Here is a 19,183-nt window from a genome sequence, read left to right on the forward strand (position 1 = left end):
GTGGCTCAATAGTTAAGCATCTGCCTTTGGCTCAGGTCATGATCCCAGGGTCCTGGGATCAAACCCTGCATGGGTCTCCCTGCTTGTCAGGAAGCCCTCTTCTCCCTCTCCCACTCCCCCTGCTTGTGTTCCCTCTCTCTGTCAAATAAATAAAATCTTTTTTAAAAAAAAGATGTGATATAATATATACAATATTATATGTATAATATATATATTATTCAGCAATAAAAAAGAATAAAATCTTGCCATTTGCAACAACATGAATAGAGCTAAAGAGTATAATGCTAAGTGAAATAAGTCAGTCAGAGAAAGGCAAACACCATATGATTTCACTCATGTGGAATTTAAGAAACAAAAGAAAGGAAGCAAAAGGGGAAAAGAAAGAGAGAGGGAGACAAATAAAGAAACAGACTTTTAACTATAGAGAACAAACTGATGGTTACCAGAGGGGAGGTGGGTAGGGGGATGGGTGAAATATGTGATGGGGATTAAAGAGTACACTTATGACAAAAAAATAATAAAATAAAATAAAATAAAACTATGGAAACCAGAAGTTTCTTCCTTATTGAGTCCCATTTCTCAAGAACACAGGTCATAATATCCCATAATTATTCATTTGTTTTATCCCACATACATACACAATAGTCTCAGAATAACAATCCAATACCAATTAGTATTAGTACAGTTAAAAATGTTTGTGCTGTGCCAATTTTCCCCACATTCTATGTGTCTATGCTACATAATACAATATATTATTCAATATAGATTGTTGGGCCATAAAGGCTTTACATATTGGATCTTCTTTACCTGTCTTTAATATTTGTCATTTTTTCTAATTTTCTTTCCCTTTTTTATTTCTTCTTCCTTTTCAAAATTTGCATCCTTTTTACTTCTTTTTCTATTAAAGAATTATTTGATATATTTATTAATGCTTGTGTTACTTTTAAGTTATCTTTATTTCTAAAATTATATTTTCTTTTGTTTTTAATTTTTTATTGAGAATATCACCTTATTTCTGACTTTTTCTGATTCTGATTTATGTTGTTTTTTTTTATGCCTTGCATCATTTTCTTAATGTCTTTTAGCTTGTTTTGAAATAGTATATTACAGTACTGATCTGATTTTTGTATGTGTTTTCCATGATTCATTGTCTATAAGGAAATTATCTGTTCCTTATTCTTCTTTATGTTACAGTAACTTTGTAAGGGATTTGACTGTGATTCTTCTCTATTCAATTTTATATTAATTTCATTTCCTTAAACTATAAGAAGGAGGGTTGTTGCAGATAGCTTGTCTAACTACGTAAAGCTCTTTCTTTCTTTCTTTTTTTTAAACATTTATTTATTTATTTTAGAGAGAGCACGGGGGGCGGGGGTGGCAGGGAGGAATAGCAGAGGGAAAGGTAGAAAGAGATGCCCAAGCAGACTCCACACAGAGCATGGAGCCCAACATGGGGCTCCACCCCAGGACCCCCAGATCACTACCCCAGCCAAAACCAAGAGTCAGACACTTAACCAACTGTGCCACCCAGGTGCCCCTACATAAAGCTCTTTCTGTTGTTTCATTACATAGTGTTTAAAAAATTAGAGGTTTACTTCTAAGATTTTCTGGCTCTCTCCCCCTCCCATTATTTTCCAAATCTTGCCTTTTTAAGTCTCTATTATCACTATTCTCAAAATTTATGTTACTCTCAGAAGTTTCTCTTTTAGTGTGTGGCTCACTATTGCAAGAAAACTCTGGTGAATTAATTTTGAGAATTGGAGATAGATGGTTCCAGCAGTCCTTACATCATGCCTTATCATCTAAGGGATTGGGCAAAACTCTTCCCAGTTGCAGCTGCTGTTCTTGAATTGATCCACTGCAATTTCCAGGACACCTGTTGGCTATTCAGGTATTATGCTGTTCTTAGTTCTGTCACATGCCTTATTGCTTCCCCAGGTTTCTTCTACCAAGGCAGTGATAATACACAGACCTATAGATACTGGTGTTTTGGCGTTTGGGAGGATAGCCTATCATCTAGTTCTATTAAAAATCCTCCCCAAATAGTTTTGCAATCTAGTTGCTTGCTCTACTTTTGTGTAAGGATTTGGAAAATTCTGCCACCTTCTTCCCTGAATTCCTAAAATTCAAATCTTGAATATACTAATTAAGGTACTGAAAATAGTCGAAATTCACTCATCTCAGTGGAGGTATCCTAACTAAAGTGTTGCTGATAAAACTCTCCCTATAGTTCTTTTTTCTTTTTTTTTTGTAATTTCAAGTTTTTATTTAAATTCAAGTTAGTTAACATATATGGCAAAATTGGTTTCAGGTGTAGAATTTAGTGATTCATCACTTACATAGAAGACCCAGTACTCATCACAAATGCCCTCCTTACCATCACCCATTTAGCCCATCCTCCACCCACCTCCCTCCATCAGTTTTCCCTATAGTTCTTATTAATTAATGCCCCAGAGCTGTCTTCGTTCTCAATATCCTTCTGACAAATTCCATTTTTTTTTGTTGTTTTTTTTTTAAGAGAGAGAGAGAGACAAGCGGGGGGAGGGGCAGAGGAAGAGAGAATCTTAAGCAGATGCCTAGCATGGAGGCACGCCTAGTATGGAGCCCAACTTGGGGCTCAATCTCACAACCCTGAGATCATGACCTGAGCTGAAATCAAGAGTTGGACACTTAACCAACTGAGCCACCCAGATGCCCCACAAATACTTTTTTATGTAAGTTAGGCAGTATTCTTTTCTTTTGTTTGAAAACAAAGCATTACTCAAACTGCAGTGAAAATGTAAAAGTCAATAGTGAAACTTTTTTTGTTTTGTTTTGTTTTTAGTGAGCTCTATGCCCAATGTGGGGCTTGAACTCACTACCCTGAGATCAAGAGTCGCATGCCCTACCCACTGAGCCAGCCAGGTGCCCCAATAGTAAAACTTTTTTTTTTAAGATTTTATTTATTTATTTATTTGAAAGAGAGAGAGAGTGGAGGGTGGGGAGCAGAGAGAGAGGGATAAGCAGACTCCACGCTGAGCACAGAGCCCAATGTGGGGCTTGATCCCATTACCCTGAGATCATAACCTGAGCCAAAATCAAGAGTTGGACACTTAACCAACTGAGCCACCCAGGCACCCCAATAGTGAAACTTTTAATTTCAGCTCTGACATGTAAAGAACTTGGAAGTTATCACTGCCATCCTTACAATAAGAAAAATCTGGACAAACTGAAAAATCAGTGACTTTTCTTGGATCCGCCTGAGAACTGATGCCTTATTGCAAACCAATACCCTGAAATCTGGAAAGGCAGGTACCAGAGAGAAAGAGCAATCAAAATCTGCCTACCTGAAGCAGAAACCACTGGAAACATAAACTGGCAGGAACACTTAAAAATGGCAATTCTGACAAATTGCTGAAGGTCGAGTTTGAACTAGTGTGAGAGTGAAAAACCCCTAGGGACTGCAGTCTTGAGGGGCTCCCACACTTTCATGGGTTTTCTGTCCAGGAACTCATGTCCAAGTGCTCATGGTAAGGATCCCACAAAAATTCATCCTTGGTTTTGGCAGTGGGTGAGTGAGGGGTGGGGAAGGTAACAATCGCAAACCACACCCAGAGACTTCTCCATAAAAAAGGCCTACTCTCCTGGGAAAAAGCTGTTGCCAAAGCACAATTTTGCAAACTTATCCCAGGAGAGGAAAGGTAATTCCTCCTCACTCCAGACCCCTCTTACCTTCCTGTTTTACATAAGGGAAAGAACAAACAAAACCTTACTCAACAGGGGACAAGGCTTTAAGGAAATAGACTGAGAACACTGCAGCCAGAGAGTAGGGAATATGGGATAAAAGCTATTCAACTGAAGAAGGGATAGAAACACTTGTGAAGGCCACAATTCTCAAGGCATAAGCCCACTAAAAGATTGAGACTCAATTAGATGATTATAAAATGCTCTTCCTCCCACACACTCTACCACCATACCAGTAAAGTTTTAGTATAATAATAATGGATTATAGCTGAAAAAAGTCTACACAGATTGATAGCTCCTCAGAAAAGACCAAAATATAAGAGCACTAGAGAAATTTGAACACTAAACAGCACATCTCCTAGCCAGAGTAACATACAATCTCTCTCTAAAGATCTGTCTGCCTCAGTTGCAACTACCCAACACAACATATCTGACTTTTAACATAAAATTACAAGGCATGCTAAAAGGCAAGAAAAAGCACAGTCTGAAAAGACAAAGCAACTGTCAGAACCAGACTCGGATATGTCACAGATGTTTGAATTAAAGGATAGGGAATTTAAAATATATGTTAGGGACTCTAATGGAAAAAGTAGGCAACATGCAAGAACAGATGGGTAACATAAGCAGAAAAATGGGAACTTTCAGAAAGAATCAAAAGAAATGATAAAAATTTAAAAATACAGTAATAGAAATGAAGAATGCCTTCAGTGGACGCAACACGGCTGGGGAAAGAATCAGTGAACTTGAAAATAGGTCTATAGAGACTTTCCAAATTGTAAAGCAAAGAATAAAAGAAACAGAACAGAGCATCTAAAAACTGAGGACAAAAGCAAAAGGTCTAACATATGTATAATTTTAACACCAGAAGGAGAAGAAAGAGAAAACAGAGCAATAGAAATATTTGAAGCAATAATAACCAATAATCTTCCTAAATTAATGATAGATACTAAACAACAGATCAATTAAGCTCATAGAACACTAAGCAGTAGTGATACAAAAATAAAAACAATAAAAATCCCCACACCTAGGCATTTCATATTTAAATTTCAGAATACCAAAGACAAAGAGAAAATCTTGAAAGAAGCGGGGGGGAAAAAACATTACAGAGGAATTTCAGCAGGCTTCTTATTAGAAACTCTGCAAGCAAGAAGAGGGTGGAGTGAAATATTTCAAATGTTGAAAGAAAAAAAATCAACCTAGAAGCAATTGTATATCTAGTGAAATTATCCTTCAAAAGTGAAAGAGAAATAAAAATGTCAGTAGTATGGCAATATGGTGGATTAGAGATCTTAAAACCTTCCTGCCACAGACAGCTAAAACTGTTCTCTAAAATTAAGGATAATTCACTTAAAATTATTGAATGAGTCTGCAACAAAGTAATGGAAATCTACTGAAAACAGGCTTAAGCAAGGAACACAAGATTAGGAAGATATGTAAACCTTGAAGTCATCAAATTCTTAGCCAACTCTATGAGTCATGGTAGCTTAGAACTACTGTGCAGAAGAGTACGTAGGAACAGTCTTGAGTAGATCAGAGATCACACTGTATAAAGATGGAACCCTGGAAGGCCTATGATTTCAGGGCAAGAATGACATTTTTAAAAAAAGAAACCTGACCCTGCTGATAGTAAAATAGATGATTGGTCTCAGAATTGTCTCTGGGTAGAAGTTAAAAAAAAAAAAAAAAAGTCTCTCCACAATATTGTGGCCCTTCAAAAGGGTTTGGAGCCTAAATTTATTCTAATGGAATGTTGAAATTTAAGTGGAATTGGTGTGTTGTGTTTCTAGGCCCCTGGAAAAGAAAACACAAACCCTCCCTGGAGGAGCATGCTCTTATGTTAGCCCAAATTTCTATGATAGAATTCTAAGTATTATTTAATAATAATTTAAAAATCACAAACACAAAATGGGGCAATCCACCAGATATGAAAGCAAATTATATACCAGAGAACCAGACCCTGATAAACTTCTTATACTGGAATTATCAGACAAAAATATAAAATAACTATGCTTAATATGTTTGTAGAAATATAAAAGAGATTAAAAAAAGAGATTGAAATACATAAGCGATGAGAAAAAGACAACAAGAACCAATCAGGAAGATTTGAAAACTAACAATACTGAACTTCTAAAAGTGAAAATGTAATGAATAAAATTTAAAACTCAACCAGAGGATTAAAAAGCAGATTAGACACAGCTGACTAGAATAAATAATGGCAAACATTCCGATTGCCAGCTCAGAGAGACAAATAGGTGTAAAACACTAAAGAGAGTTTTGTAAACATAAAGTATAGAGAGAGAAGGGCTAATTAGAATTCCTGGAAGAGGTAATTCAAATAAGGAAAAGCAACATATGAAAAAATAAAGGCTAAGAATTTTCTAAAATTGATGAATGACATCAGTTGTCACTTTCAGGAAGCCCAATAAATCCCAAGCAGTAAAAAATTTAAAAACCCCATGTAGACACATAGCGTGAAGCTGCAGAACAACAAAGACAGGAAGAAGATCTTAAAAACAACTAGAAAGAAAAGATAGATTCCCCACAAAGAAGTTACCCTGGCAGCTAAGGTCTTAATAATGATAATGGGAGCTAGAAGATAGTGAAATAATATATAATTGAAATGATCTTCTGAGAATGAAAATGAAATATACTATCAAAAAAACCCCACAAAAAACAAAACTGAGAGGCTTTACCACTAAAAGACTCACATTGAGAGAACAACTAAAGAAAGTACTTCAGGAGGAAAGTAAGTTATTTCAGTAGGATGTTCTGAGAAGCACGTCTCAAGAAGGAATGTTGAAACTTAATGAACCAGGACACTAGAGATCCTCAGGGGCATGTCCAAGGAAAACTGTTTATTTCTTCCAAGCATGGTTTTAGATTTATATGTATTTGATTTTGTCAACAGGTTGAAAAGTGTCTGTCATAAAGAACTTGGAATGCTTGCCAGGCAATATGCTTAAAAAACAAAACAGCGGTTTTCTTAAATGTTAGCTGGGGTGAATTTTATATTTCTGTAGTCCAAGGTACTCACTTTTGGCTAACAAGTACATTTCTGGAACAGATTGCTCTGTCTGAATCAGAAAGCAGAGAAGAGAAGCAGTCAGATCAGCAGGAAGAACAAATGTTGCAAATGGAAGAAAATGCAGACAGATGGTTGAATCTGTGTTAGATCACACTGAACCATTGTGAAGGCAAGTAAGGACATGAATTGTTCAGAGCACGCATATAGTGAAGTGGGGGGAAATTATTCAATATGTGCATATAGATTTCCTGCTACTCTATACAGAAGGACCACTGATATACATGTATGATGTTGTCCTGGAGGAAATGAAAAGATTTGGCATTTCACCCCCAGAACCCATCTTAAATTTCACATTTCCAGGGCAATTGCCTTCATTGGAGTATTTATCCTTATGGTTGTTTTGTTTGATGGGTTTTCCTTTGGTCCAAAGCTGGGAAATATTAGAAAAATTTGGAAAGATTTGCTTACTAAAAAGTCAGGTTATAAGTCCTCATTACTTCAATTGGTGCCAGATGTTCTCCAATTATTGTCATCCAAAATGTGAGAATTTTGCCTATAAAAGACCAAATTGTGAAGAAGGCAATAGTTTCTCCCACCCATACCCTAAATTAAAAATCAACTTTTCTTCTTTCATCATCTTCTTCCTTCAGAAGATTTGACCTCTGGAGCCAGAATTTCTGTTCTTGGATACATTTATGGCAGCTGGGTATTAAGAACCCAACATTATCTAATTTACACTGTAGTGTTTCTAATTGGTATTCCTTCCAGGGTTGGATATTTAAAAGAATTCTTAATCAGAATGAACACTAATTGGTATATTGTGTAGCAACATGGCTAATTTCTGAATATCAATTATATCAAGGTGGCAAGTCAATTCACTAAAGAAAGAACATATTTTTGGAACAATTGGCTAGCCATTTGGGGGAAATTAAAGTTAGATCTCTACCTCAGACCATAGAAACACACAGTAAAAGATTCAAGATTAATTATCATAAAGTTAAAAATAAAAGCTAAAACTTCAGAATAAAATACAGTAGGAAAATATTTATATTGATTCAACCATTCCATACATAACCCATTGCTCATCATGACAAGTGTGCTCAGTAGGAGAATATTTTAATTACTCTCCATACTAAACCTTTCTTGGTATGAAACATGACTGAGTAAAAATTTTTTAAATATTGAAAATATGACTACATAAAAATTTTAAACGTCTACACTGTGAAAGATACCATACACAAAGTTAAGATGATAAATGAAAAATGGAGAAAGTATTTGCAACATATATAATAGGCAAATAACACCAGTATAGGTGGTATTTAAGAACACAGGCTCTATGAATGAGATTGCATAGGTTCAAATACTCACCAAACCACATTCTAGTGTTCTGACCTTAGGAAGTTACTTAACTCTTTTGGGCTTCAAGTTCCTTCATTTATAAAATGGAGATAATAAAATCTACTTGCTTGGGTTAGCTGAGAGCTATTATTGTTGCCTATAATATATAAAGGATTAATTAAATCAATTTTAAAAGAGGGCAACCGATCCACTAAATGCTCAACATCAATAAAAACCTATCTACCCTTTGCATAATTTTCAGCTACTCTCTGGCACAGTTTCAATATATCAGTCAAATTGTCCTAATCTATATTCCTTATATTTCTTTGCTCCATATTTTACTGTCACTGTTACCTCACTCTAAAATTTCTCCATCTAGTCTCTGCACATGAAAATATTACCCATATTTTAAAGATTTTTATTTATTTATTTATTTGAGAGAGAATGAGATAGGGAGCATGAGAGGGGGGAGGGTCAGAGGGAGAAGCAGACTCCCCGCCGAGCAGGGAGCCCGATGCGGGACTCGATCCCGGGACTCCAGGACCACGACCTGAGCCGAAGGCAGTCGCCCAACCAACTGAGCCACCCAGGTGCCCCACCCATATTTTAAATCCCAACACAAATCCTGCCTTCTCTATAGTGTGCTTGGTTAGTCAGCCAAAATGATGCATTCTCTCTGAATTTCTAAGGATGCCTTATAATACTAGTTTCTAGATATAATCCAACCTTGTTTTGTCCAGTGTAATGTATGTACATGTTTTATCTCCTATAAAAATTTGTAAATTTTCACAGGCTAACATCACATGTTCTATTTCTGTATCCTTGCAGTGCATAGTAAGTATTCACTGTATAAATGTTTCATTTTTTTGTTTGTTTTCCCCCATAACACAGATCTACTACAGGGAAATCAGTGTGAGGATATACAGAATTACCGCACCCATAATCTGTCCACCTATTCTCTCCCCCAACCCATCTCCACCCACCCCATACACATGAAGTAACAAACATTTTACAAACAGCACATAGCTCCTTTATTTATTTACACTTAACTATAAGTACATGAAACATGATCTGAACTTTGTTTTTAAAAGCCACAATGTGGAGTATAGTTTGAAGGGGGGATGATGGGTGGAAGAATTAAGGAAACAATTTCAGTCTAGGTGAGAGATGATGGTGATTAGGACAGGATGGTAGCAGAGGAGATCAAGAGAAGGCATCAGATTCCAGATACATTTTGAAGGTAGAAGCAGTAGATTTCCATACAGACTGAAGATAGCGTGAGAGAAAGAAGTTAAAGATGATGCCAAATTCTAGGATATCAGCTGTACCACAGACTTCAGAGAATAAGCAGTCCAGATCAGAACAGGATGATGGAGGGCTGAGGAGCATAGGATTCCAAATGGGTTGGACACAAAATCTCATAGTTGGATATTTAGAAAATTATATTAATAGGCATAACAGAAATAGTGGAGTATGTACAAAAAAATAAGAATAGATACATAGAAAACAAACCAATAAACAAACTAGGCAATTATTAATCTCAGGACAAACAATAACTATGTAAGAAAAGGCATATAAGCATAGATTTATCTAGGCTTTCCAGGAAACATTTTATAGTATTAATAATGTAAACACAGACTTATTGATTCAGCAAAAAAATATGACATAACTCTACTGGAAGGATGAGGGCAGGAGAAAAAGTACGAAGAACTAAATAAATTCTGAATTGCCATAACAGGAAGTCAATAGATGAAGTAGAAAATTGTCAAAATAAGAAATAGGATTATAAGCATATTCAGAGATGGAGGTAAACACAGAGGAAATCACTAACAATAGTTGAAAAGGGGAAACCTAGGGCGCCCGGGTGGCTCAGTCGTTAAGTGTCTGCCTTCGGCTCAGGTCATGGTCCCAGGGTCCTGGGATCGAGTCCCACATCGGGCTCTCTGCTCGGCAGGAAGCCTGCTTCTCCCTCTCCCACTCCCCCTGCTTGTGTTCCTGCTCTTGCTATCTCTCTGTCAAATAAATAAATAAAATCTTAAAAAAAAAAAAAGAAAAAGGGAAGCCTATAGAATAGGGATTCCAAAATTTTAACATGAATAAGAATCATATTTTACTGGGTCCCATCCTCAAAGATTCTGATTCAGTAGGTTGGGGTGGACTCCATGAATATGCATTTCCAAGAAGCTCTTAACAATGCTGCTGGTCCCAGGCCCAAACTTTGAGAACTATTATAAGAAGTAGACTAGGGAATTAGAAGGAGTTAGGCAAAAGACAACTGTTTTTCATTATAATTATTATAATTATTTTTGTACAGTGATTCTCAAACTTGGCTGCTCATTGCAATCACCTGGGGAACCTTGAAAACTAGTGATGCCTAGATCCCATTGGCAGATGTTGTGATATAATTGATCTAGATACAGTCTGGTGTTGGTAGTTTTAACAGGTCTCCAGCTAATTTTTTTTTTAAAGATTTTATTTATTTATTTGATAGAGACATAGTGAGAGCAGGAACACAAGCAGGGGGAGTGGGAGAGGGAGAAGCAGGCTTCCCGCAGAGCAGGGAGCCTGATGTGGGACTCGATCCCAGGACTCTGGGATCATGACCTGAGTCGAAGGCAGATGCTTAACGACTGAGCCACTGAGGCGCCCTCCAGCTAATTTTTTAAAAGATTTTATTTACTATTTATTTATTTATTTATTTTAGAGAGAGAGAGAGCGGGGGGGTGGGCAGAGGGAGAGAGAGAGGGAGAATCTCAAGCAGACTCTACCCTGAGCGTGGAGCCCAATGTGGGGCTCGATCTCACAACCCTGAGATTATGACCTGAGCTGAAATCAAGAGTCTGACACCCAGTTAACTGAGCTACCCAGGCACCCCTCTCCGAATAAATTTAATGGATGTCTAAGATGGAGGACTACTTTTTTAGTATAATTTTAACTATGTGCATGAATTAATTTTTAATATAAAAGCAATTATCTGTATGGTGTGCATGGGAGTGGGAAGAATGCAAAACTAAGAGTCAGAAGATGTGGGATCATATTTGGTATGATCTTCTGCCATAAGTTAGCTGTATGTTCTTGGGAAAGTCACCTAATATTTACGGGCTTTAGTTCCCCCATATGTAAAATTAGGATGCTGGACTAGTTATTCTCAAATGTTCAACTTCACATTTTTTGGAGTAATAGCTGTAATGTTCTATGCCATAAAATCTGAAAATTTAAAAAGTACACAGCAACAAAAATTCTCCATATGATGCTGAGAGTGATTATCATTAGTTATTAAACTATATCATAAATATTTTCATTATTTCTTTTTAACTAATATTATTTTTCATATGTACATATCACTTTTTCCCAGTTACCTATTTGTTGTATTCAGTCCAATAATCAATTCATCCTGGAAAAGAAAGATGAAAACAGCTGAGATGAATTTATATTTGATGGCAGAGCAGTATAGCACTGTCATTTCTCCAAAACATCATTTGCTAAATTGCATTCAGTAAAATAACAAAATAACCCATCTTTTGCTCATTGCGAGTTATTTTCTCAATAGTAGTGATGAGCAGATCCTGATCCTTCTACAGGCTGTATACCTTTTCCTACAAGTAGCACCTACCTCTAAGATATCTCTGTTCCTCAGGCACCTGGCTGGCTTAGTCAGTGGAGCACGTGACTCTCGATCTCAGAGGCATGAGTTCAAACTCCATGTTAGGAATAGAGCTTACTTAAAAAAAAAAAAAAAAAAAAGGATACCTCCTCCAGGCTAATTTTAAGGGGGCAATGTGTGGTCATAAATCCAGGCAAAAAAAGTAATTGATTAGAGTGGTGGCTAAGCTCCCTAGTGACTCCTTACCCTGATTTTTCTAGAGGCTTAATATATAATTGTGCTGTCAACTCTCAGTCATGAATACTAACAAAGGGAAATTTGGGGAATGAGGATTGATACAGATGATCCAATCTATTGGATTGACTTTACAATGCATTATATAGAGAGAACTTCCAATGTCTTCATAATTAGGTTTTCTTTAGAATAATTTAAAATCAGTTTTCATTCCTTGAGTCAATAAGTCAATAGAGATTGTTGTTATTATGTATGTAGAGAGGGGAACCTGGTCTGAAACAAAAAAATCAGTTGCCCATTATTACAGATGGATTATGAAGAGTAAGTTGTTTATAAAAGTAAATATATTCATGTGCATATGTGTTTGCCCATGACTTTGACCTCCTGCCTTTTGAGGAACTTTTTTGTCCAGATGGAAGTCAGAAGCTATAGTGATATAGTGCTGAAACAAAAGGTGAATTCTAAAATGAAATGAGGTCAGAGCCCTGTGCCATGCTTTTGCAGGTAGTTAAAAATGAACTGAGAAGTCACCATCTGGTGGGAGGCATCTTAGGGAAGCAGCCACCTTCTGCTGGACATAAATAGAATAAAAGCTTGTTGAGCTATTTATTCTTAGATGGTTGTGATCATGTTTCGCTCTTCCGCAGAAATCTACCCATCTTACGATCTCATACTTGTAGGATGAATGCTCTTAGCTAATTCCGGGCTAGTTAATCAATTAATTCGTTCTGAGAAGTTTTAGGAGGAAGTCCCCTCTCTCAACACCTACGTTTGCCTTACCTCTCCAGGTAAAATATGAATGTGTTATCAGATATTAGACTTTTCTTGTCCATCCTTCTAGAAACACTAATCAAGAAATTTCAGGTGAGGTAGGAAAGTAGCTCAGCACCAAGAAGAAGAAAAACTGGGAGGCTAGTGGGATCTTGTACTTCCCCTGCAATCACAGCCTCTATGTGTAAGGGCTAGAAAATACACACCTAATTTTAGAAAGCAATTTATATGCGAATGGAGATTTCAGCTCTGTTTTCTTACAGAAAAATATTGAGTATCATTCAAAATCATTTGAAGGAGATTTACAAATAATATAAAAAAAGAAGTAATCTGTACAATAAACAAGAATGCTAACTCATATTTGTAGAGGGTTTTTTTAAGATTTTATTTTTTTATTTATTTGACAGAGAGAGAGAGACAGCGAGAAAGGGAACACAAGCAGGGGGAGTGTGAGAGGGAGAAGCAGGCGTCTCTCAGAGCAGAGAGCCCAATGTGGGGCTCGATCCCAAGACCCTGGGATCATGACCTGAGTCGAAGGCAGACACCTAATGACTGGCCACCCAGGCGCCCCTGTAGAGTGTTTTATAAGTGTTTTCACAAAAATGATCTTATTCCTCATAACAACCCTGTGAGGTAGGTAAAGTAAGAAACTGAGATCCAAAGAGATTAAAAATGGAGCACCAGCATGTATATAGCTAGTACATGGAGGGAAGAAAGAAAGATGAAAGTGTTTGCTTTGAAGTGACCATACTAAAAACTACCATTTATTGAACACTTACTATGTTCAATCATTTTAAGGATATTATTGCATTATAAAAATATTATTATTTTTTAAAGCCCAAAGATGAGTATCTACTAACAAAAGGAAAATGAAAAACTGACTTGCTAAAATTCTTAATTCAGCAAAAAGATTTAGGGCAGATGATGATGATAAGTATCATTTGCTGAACAGCTAGTATTTGCCAGACACTGTTCTAAGCACTTAATCTACCCAATGAGACAGATATAATTTATCTCATTTACACGTGAAAAAAATATAAGGCACAGAGAGATTGACTTGCACGCTGTGTAATGTGATTACACAGTTGGTTAAATGATGGAACATTCTAGTATATGTGATGGGATACCAGATATCTGCTTAATTGGTTTTTCACTTTTAAATGATTCTTTAACTATCATGGAAACTCACCTATTGCAGACCTAACAAGATAACTGGTATTTTAAACAATTTATTTGTTTCCCACTACTCTTTTTAACTTTTCAATGTGAGTTGTTTTCCTCCTACCCTTGGATTAAAGCTCAGGCAGGCCCCATATATTTTTCTGACCACCATTAAGTAAAGTCCTACAATCATGTTAGGTCACAAATACAGTCCGAGTACATTATTATAAATGACCAACAACAGGTAATAATCAAAATGCCAACATTGTTTTAACATTAAAATCTTTCTACCTCTCCCAACAAGGGCCTGTTGCAGGCTGGACATGTGCAAGTTGGGAGTGAGAGAAGTCCTCCTTTTTTTTCCCTGCTCTTCTTTCCCTAGCGTATTAAGAATGGTTTCTGATTTTTGGTTTCCAACAGAGTTGAAGTTGGGATGGGGAGGGGAGAAGATACGAAAAGAATGAGAAAGGTCGTATATGACTATTACTGTTGTGAGGTGTCTTTGTGTTCTCTGTGACTGGAAGATGTGTAACTGACTTTTTCACATGGGACATTTTTATTGGCTATTTGGAAATCTTTGACCCTGTTAAAGGCCTCTCAACTTGAGCGCCCTTGACCTGGGTGAATGGATTTTATTCTGGCAGTTAATTTATTCTCGCAGCTCCTAGATTCCCACAGCACATCTCCACTTCCCTTCTTCTGAGGTCCTTATTACCCTTCCAAGTAGCAATATTGGATAGAATCTAGTACAGATGCAGTGCTGGCTAAGGCAATTGCTTTTAAAGCTAGCTTTAACATTCACCCCTCATCCCATTTCCCTTTCGCAATGTGATTTTTCCACTCCTCCCGTGAAGAAATTGGGTCTATTTTCCTTCCTTTTGAAACTGGGATGATCCTAATAAAATGAAGCAAAAGTGATTCTATGTGACTTCCAGGCCTAGAATTTAAGAGACCTTACAGTTTCCATTTTTACACTTTTGAAGTCTGAGTCATCATGTAAATTAGTCCAATTACTCTGCTGGAGAGAGAGGCTCTGCCAGACCCCAGGTAATCCAGTCATGCCAGCTGAGGCACCAGATACAGGAGTGAAGACGTTTTAGATTCTCCAGCAACACAGAGCAGACATACTCCAGCCAACACGACAGAGACAAGCCAGCCCTGAGTCCTGCCGAAATTGCAGAGTTGTAAGCAAATATATTACTGTTTCTTGTTTTTAAGTTCTTATATTTTGGGCTGGTGTTTGCATTTGGTTTTGTTGTAGCAGTAATAAATAACTGATACAAAGGTTATCTGATTTATAGTAAAGTACTCATGTATTCCTTAACCCAGCATACTCTGGTAGAGCAGAAAGCACTCCTTCATTCTCCTGCTAAAGCTATTGAGGAACCCATCTTGCAGATTTCCCAAGTAGAGTCAAACAGCAATCTAATAAAATTAAACATATACTTAACATATTGCTCCCAGAAACCCCACTTCTAGCCCAAGAAAAATGAAGACATGTTCACACAAAGATCTATATGCAAATTCTTAAAACAGCTTTATTTATAATTGCAAAGACTGGGGAACAACCCGAAAATAATCAACTGGTGATTAGGACAAATTCATTGATAAAACTACTGATATATGCAACAACACAAATGAATCTCAAAAGCAATAGGATAATTGAAAGATGGTAGATACAAAAAGCTACATTCTATATGATTCTATTTATATGACATTCTCAAAAAGACAAAACTATAGGGACAAAAATCAAGTCAGTGTTTGTTAGTAGCTGAGAGTATGAGGAAATTGGCTACAAAGGAGCACTTGTGGGGGTGATGACATGGTGTTATTTATATGACTGCATACATTTGTCAGAGCTCATAAGACTGTATACCTAAAAAAGACAGGTGCGTTTTACTGTATGTATATCTCAATAAAGCTGAATTAGCAAATAAATAAATTAAATAAACCTACTTGTGCCCTTCAGTCATGGGAAACACATATCAAGCTAGCCAAATGGTCCCATTGAGGCCCCTTTCACTGGACTCACTTCCAATCCCTTTGGATGGTAAAAGGTGGTAATTACAGCACAACATAGCTGTCTCTAAATTAATCATCGTTAAAAATCTTTCAACCTTCCAAAACTCCAAAACTGTTATACTTTTAACATGGGTGAATCATCTAACATATTCTCAGCTATTTCCTTTGAAAATCTGCATCTAGATCACCATACCCTTTGGAATGTGGCCTCTACTGTATCTTGGTGTCTCCATTGAAACTTTTGATCTATTACTCTTTCACATATATTTATATACATTATTGTAAAGTGACACTGCATTTAGAAAAAAAAATATTTTCATGTCAATTGCTAGGAAATCCTCATTTACCTACATATTTACTCTTTGAAATGCTTTTCATTCTTTCCTAAAGATCTGAATTTCTATGTTATCATTTTCCATCTACCTGAAGAACTTGCTTTTGCATTTCTTGCAGCTCAGGTTTATTAGCAATGAATCCTCTTGTTTGTTTGTTTGTTTTTTATCTGAAAATGTACTTTTTTGCCTTCATTATTGAAAGATATATTTGGCTGACTATAGAATTCTGTGTTTCCTGTTTTTTCTTTTAGCAGTTTAAAGATATTGTTCTTCTGTTTTCTAACCTCCTTGTTACTGGTGAGGTGGTTTAAATTGTTTGAATTCATTTGAACATTTGAATTATTCCTCTATACAGTGTGTCATTTTTCTCGGTCCTCTTTCTCAAGATTTTCTATTCACCTTGGGTTTCACTATGATATGACTGGGTGTGGCTTTTCTGCAGGTTTATCCTGATTGGGGCTTTCTGAGATTCTTGAAGCTATAAATTTCTTTCTTTTACCAAACTGAGAAAATTTCAGCCATTATTTCTTCAAATATCTTGTTCTCTCCATTTTCTCTCTTCTTTTCTTCTGGGATTCCAATTATAAAATGTTAACACTTTTTGATATTGTTCCTCAGGTCCTTGAGGCTGTAAATTTTTTTCAATCTTTTCTTTCTGTTCTTTAATTTGTATAACTTCTGTTGACTTTGAGTTCGTTAATTCTTTCTTCTGTCATATGCATTCTGTGCTAATCCCATCCAGTGGATATTTTTGTCATATATTGTGTTTTTCAGTTCCAGAATTTTTATTTTTTAGAGTTTCTATTTCCCTACTGAGATTTCTTATCTTTTCATATGTTGTGAGCATATTTTTCTTTATATCCTTAAGCATAGGTATAACAGCTGTTTTAAAATCTGTGTCTGATACTTCCAACATCTGTGTTTTCTTAGAGGTCAAGCTCTGATGATTGTTTTTTCTCTTTAAAATTTTTCATGTTTTCGGGGCGCCTGGGTGGCTCAGTCATTAAGCGTCTGCCTTCGGCTCAGGTCATGATCCCAGGGTCCTGGGATCAAGCCCCACATCAGGCTCCTTGCTCAGCGGGGAGTCTGCTTCTCCCTCTCCCTCTGCCTGCTGTTCTGCCTACCTGTGCTCTCTCTCTCTCTCTGTCAAATAAATAAATAAAATCTTTAAAAAAAAATTTTTTTTTCATGTTTTCTGTTTCTTCTTCAAGCAGTTATGGATTGTATTTTAGATATCATGAGTGATATGTTGTAGAGACTCTAGATTCTGTTATAGTTCACTGAAAAGTGTTCATTGTTTTAATAGACACTTAAAATAGTGGGACTCAAGCTACCAACTCTCCTGCAATAGGTGGCAACTTAAATCTCAGTACTGTTTTTTATTTTTATTTTTATTTTTTTTAAGATTTTATTTATTTATTTGAGACAGAGAGAATGAGAGACAGAGAGCATGAGAGGGAGGAGGGTCAGAGGGAGAAGCAGACTCCCTGCCGAGCAGGGAGCCCAATGTGGGACTCGATCCCGGGACTCCAGGATCATGACCTGAGCCGAAGGCAGTCGCTTAACCAACTGAGCCACCCAGGAGCCCCTGTTCTTTAGTTTTAGTTGGCCTATTTGAGTCTGCCCCACATAGGCATGATTCAGGGGTGGGCCAGAAATTTGGGAAGAGTTTATACATATAATTTGGAACTCCCCCTTTCTAGGACCCTCCTTTCTTGGATTTCCTCCCTCAATTTCTAGTGGTAATAGTTGTCCTAAACTCTGTCCTATGGTTCTTCAGTCAGCAAGACTATTGGATTTTTAGCTTCCCCATTTGGTGCAGACTGGGTATGTCCTCAGCCCTAAAGCTATAAAAATGAGAAACTTACCCAGTGCTGTTCTCTTCATCCAGTTATTAACTCTACTCCACTATCCGCCTGCTTTGGGTCATTATCCAATTCCTTCAGAGAATTGATTTTAATATTTGGTCAGGAGTTTATAGCTGTCATCTATAGGAGATTTGATTCAATAGGCACTACTCAGCCATACCACAGCTGGAAAGGGTCATTAATATAGTGTGCTAAATATAAATTCAAATTTTAGAGCTCCCCACCAAAATATCCATATATATAATCTCTGTACAAAAAATGTTTGAGGGAGGTGCTTTTGTCATCATTTTATAAAATAAAAAGATGAGGCTCAAAGAAGTTAAAGAGACTTGCTTTATCAGGCAGGAAGAAAACAGAATTTAACTCAGTGGTTCTAAAAAATAGACTACCTACAAAGAAATGGGCAAAGTTAGGGAAACCAAAAAGGATGCTAAATCACCCAGAGGTTAGTAGCAAAGGAAAAGCTGTTGCTCTTCCCAACACTGAAGGAGCAATGGGAGGAAAAAGTGTGACCAGAGTCTCAGGAAAGCTGAAGTCATGTAGGAGGAACTGTCAGGCATGACCTGTGGTTACAGAGGAAGACTGCCACCACCAACAATGCTTCGCTGAGGCATAGAAGAGGCAAGAAAGAAAACCTAACCTCTCTCCCCTCATACTGTCTACCCTTCCTTCCCAGTCCTCCCACTGACTGAATTCAACAAGAAGCCAACTGGTAAGAGAGTACAGGAAATAGCGATCATGGGACCAGCTTCCAGGAGGGACATAGAGCAGAAAAGGATGGATGGACTTGGTAAACCATAAATAACCAGCACGTTGCCTAAGATATGGTTGCCAGATTTAGCAAATAAAAATACAGAATACCCTGTAAAATTTGAATTTCAGATTTTTTTAAAGTAATTTTTTTAGTGTATGTCCCATGTAATAGGATATACTAACGATTAAAAATTTATTCATTGTTTACTTAAACGAATTTAACTTGCTGTCCTGTCTTTTATGTGGCAACTTAGTCTAGACCAATAAGTAAGAGAAACTTAGAGTCCAAGCCTAAGATCCAAACCCAGTAGTTTCTATTACCCCACCATTTTTTTTGTTTTGTTTTGTT

At 36.8% G+C, this 19,183-nt stretch overlaps 1 protein-coding gene across 39 annotated transcripts in view; it reads right to left on the reverse strand.

The window, feature by feature from the left end:
• Positions 1 to 19,183, reverse strand: part of LOC115940598 (uncharacterized) — a 404,464-nt gene that overhangs the window by 341,297 nt on the left and 43,984 nt on the right. For 22 of the 39 annotated variants that reach the window (XR_014145777.1, XR_014145801.1, XR_014145795.1 and 19 more), the window contains one exon: positions 11,446 to 11,480. The exons of the other annotated variants lie outside the window; for them this stretch is intronic. Coding sequence is in view for 2 of the 22 variants with exons in the window: in XM_081822072.1 (XP_081678198.1) it covers positions 11,446 to 11,480 (35 nt within the window). In the remaining 20 variants the exon portion in view is untranslated. The remainder of the gene's footprint in view (positions 1 to 11,445; positions 11,481 to 19,183) is intronic. 39 annotated transcript variants of the gene reach the window in all.

Source organism: Leptonychotes weddellii, chromosome 5 (assembly GCF_054177405.1).
Source record: "Leptonychotes weddellii isolate Sample4059 chromosome 5, ASM5417740v2, whole genome shotgun sequence".
NCBI lineage: Eukaryota > Metazoa > Chordata > Mammalia > Carnivora > Phocidae > Leptonychotes > Leptonychotes weddellii.